Raw genomic sequence first — 3,118 nt, 5'->3', positions numbered from 1 at the left:
ATAATTAAAGATTTTAATAATTGTAATTAACAAGTATCAGGAGACCAGGAAAAACAAAAGGAATTACATTATACACTTACGTATGCAAAACATTTAAGTGTAACACAACAACAACACATAAAGCTTAAAACTAGAGTAGTATCACTACGTTCGTCTATTACTTTTATTGCACTGATTTCCCTCTTGCTTTATCTGATGCTGAGTACTTGCATATCTAGTTGTCTTGTCTATGATGTGTGATTAGAAATTTTGTACATTAACAATGTACCCACAGAGAAGAGAATGAACTACAAATCAGATACAGATAACATTGCTCACATATACAGACACATCATAGACAAGACAACTAGATATGCAAGTACTCAGCATCAGATAAAGCAAGAGGGAAATCCGTGCAATAAAAGTAATAGACGAACGTAGTGATACTACTCTAGTTTTAAGCTTTATGTGTTGTTGTTGTGTTACACTTAAATGTTTTGCATACGTAAGTGTATAATGTAATTCCTTTTGTTTTTCCTGGTCTCCTGATACTTGTTAATTACAATTATTAAAATCTTTAATTATTTATAAAAAATTTGTAAACTAAAACCAATAGCTGTTATTAGCATAAACCACTAAAATTATTTGCGATTTGAAAAACAATTTTGAGAAAGAATTTTACATGTCATGATTAAAAATTATCAAACCACTTTTATTATAGATCGACTCCTGATGAAGCAATTCAATGTAATTGCGCAATATTGAAAAATAAAGAAACCAATACATACAAAAAACGATCTCAAGCTTGATTAATTATTTTCTATTGAAAAAAAAAGATCGAATAAAATCAAAATTTCTAATTTTAGCAAAATGTTTAAAAAAAAAATAAAACTTTGACAAAACTGCAGTTGACGAAATTACATTCTCTCATAGAAGAAAAAATGAACTAAAAGTAAAGAAGAAAATCATGACCATATTAACCATATAGTAGTTCATTCTTACTTTTTTAGGGAATCATACGAAAAACGTTTTTTGCTTTAGTTCATATTGAATTTAATTTAATATTTTGACAAAATTTTCTATAGAAATAAAATGTCGACAAAATTTTCTATGGAAATAACATTTTGAAAAAAAATTTCTAAAAAAAAATTGACAAAATTTTCTGTAGGAGTAAAACTATCTGTAGAAGTAACATTTTAAAAAATATTCTACATAAATAAAGTTTTGACAAAAATTAAATAATTCAAAAATTTCGTCAAAGAAAAACTTTTGAGATTGAATTGATGTACTTTCTTTGAGTCTAATTACCAGAAGATCTTTAAAAATCTTATAGGAGAATCGTGTTCTATTATTAGCTTCAAGATATTGGACTTTATTTTGAAAGTCTAGTCCAAATGTCAAGCCATACAATCTAGTCTGAAATATTGTCACCTGACGTTTAAGGCAATTGTTAATTTATTTATTTATTTTTGGTTTTAATCAATCAATCGATTTGTCAGTAAGGTACTCAAATCCTATGACAAGTAAACCCATAATCATAATCAAAATAACTGAATTTGACACGTGCCCATGCAATCGTTCAATGCACACTGCCCATTCAATTCTATAACGACCACTGTCCAAATGCCCTTGTGCTGGCACATTGGTACTAAACTGTTTCAATTACGATTTTTAGTTTTCCAATCACGTCCAACGTTTTTTTTTGCGTAAATTTTATGCATTTGTGTGACCATTGTTTGTCTTAAAAAAGTCATAGAATAATTTATGCATTTTATTTTTTATTTCTTCTATAAAAACTATTACCCTAGACTTTGGGAAGACATAAGTCTGCCAATCGGAAGACTGTTAACAGTTCCTGAAACAAAACTAAAAATGTTCAAATTCGTAAGTTTAAGAATGTTTTTGCAAATGCAAGTGGACATGATAACCATACTAATATCTGTTTTTAATTTTGAAGGTCATTGCTTTAACCGCTTGTTTGGCTTGTGCCACTGCTGAACCTGGAGTTTTTGCCCCAACTGCATTTGCCGCTGCTCCTGCTGCAGCTGTAGCTTATGCTAATGCTCCCCTATATGCTGCTGGTGGAAGTAGCCAAATAGATGTTCGTCACAATTTCGATGGAACCTTGTCATCCTACACGACTGCCCCTTTCTCGTATACCGCTCCATATTCTAGCCGTTATGTAGCTGCTCCAGCTCCTGCTCCAGTGGCATTTGCTGCCCCTGCCAAGGTTGTTGCCCAAACTGCCTTTGCGGCACCTCATGCTCATGCTTTTGCCGCTCCTGCTGCATTTGCTGCCCCAACTGCCTTTGCTGCTCCAGCCAAATTTGTAGCTCCAGCTGCTCACTACGCTTCGTCTTATGCTGCTCCTCATGCCCATTTTACTGCTAAATACGCTTCACCTTATGCTACATATGCTGCTCCTCACTCCCATTTGATCGCTTAAATTAATGATAAAAATTTGTGAATAGTTTTAATTTATTTTCTAAATAAAATATAAACAAGTGATAAAATAAAACAAGTAAGGAAACTCTAAAGTCAGGCGGGGCCGACTATATTATACCCTGCACCACTTTGTAGATCTAAATTTTCGATACCATATCACATCCGTCAAATGTGTTGGGGGCTATATATAAAGGTTTGTACCAAATACATACATTTAAATATCACTCGATCTGGACAGAATTTGATAGACTTCTACAAAATCTATAGACTTAAAATTTAAGTCGGCTAATGCACTAGGGTGGAATACAATGTTAGTAAAAAATATGGGAAACATTTAAATCTGAAAAAATTTTAAGGAAACTTCGCAAAAGATTATTTATGATTTATCGCTCGATATACATGTATATATAACTTTGGGAAAATTAGAGTCATTTTTACAACTTTTCGACGAAGCAGTGGCGAATTTACAAAGAAAATTTTGGTATTTTGACCATTTTTTTGAAATCAGAAAATCATATATATGGGAGCTATATCTAAATCTGAACCGATTTTAACCAAATTTGGCACGCATAGCTACAATGCTAATTCTACTCCCTGTGCAAAATACTAACTAAATCGGAGTTAAAAATTGGTCTCTGTGGTAATATGAGTGTAAATCGGGCGAAAGCTACATATGGGAGATAGATCTAAATCT

General features: G+C 32.1%; 1 protein-coding gene across 1 annotated transcript; it reads left to right on the top strand.

The window, feature by feature from the left end:
- The first annotated feature begins 1,792 nt into the window (after positions 1-1,792).
- Positions 1,793-2,548, top strand: LOC142233960 (uncharacterized). Its single transcript, XM_075305024.1, has 2 exons — positions 1,793-1,863; positions 1,937-2,548. Exons 1-2 carry the CDS (start codon positions 1,852-1,854, stop codon positions 2,423-2,425), a joined length of 501 nt encoding a protein of 166 aa, XP_075161139.1. The 5' UTR covers positions 1,793-1,851; the 3' UTR covers positions 2,426-2,548.
- The last annotated feature ends 570 nt before the right edge of the window (positions 2,549-3,118 follow it).

Source organism: Haematobia irritans, chromosome 4 (genome assembly GCF_050003625.1).
Source record: "Haematobia irritans isolate KBUSLIRL chromosome 4, ASM5000362v1, whole genome shotgun sequence".
Taxonomy (NCBI): Eukaryota; Metazoa; Arthropoda; class Insecta; order Diptera; family Muscidae; genus Haematobia; species Haematobia irritans.
Note: the sequence above shows the minus strand (reverse complement) of the source record. Positions and strands in the feature narration are given on the sequence as shown.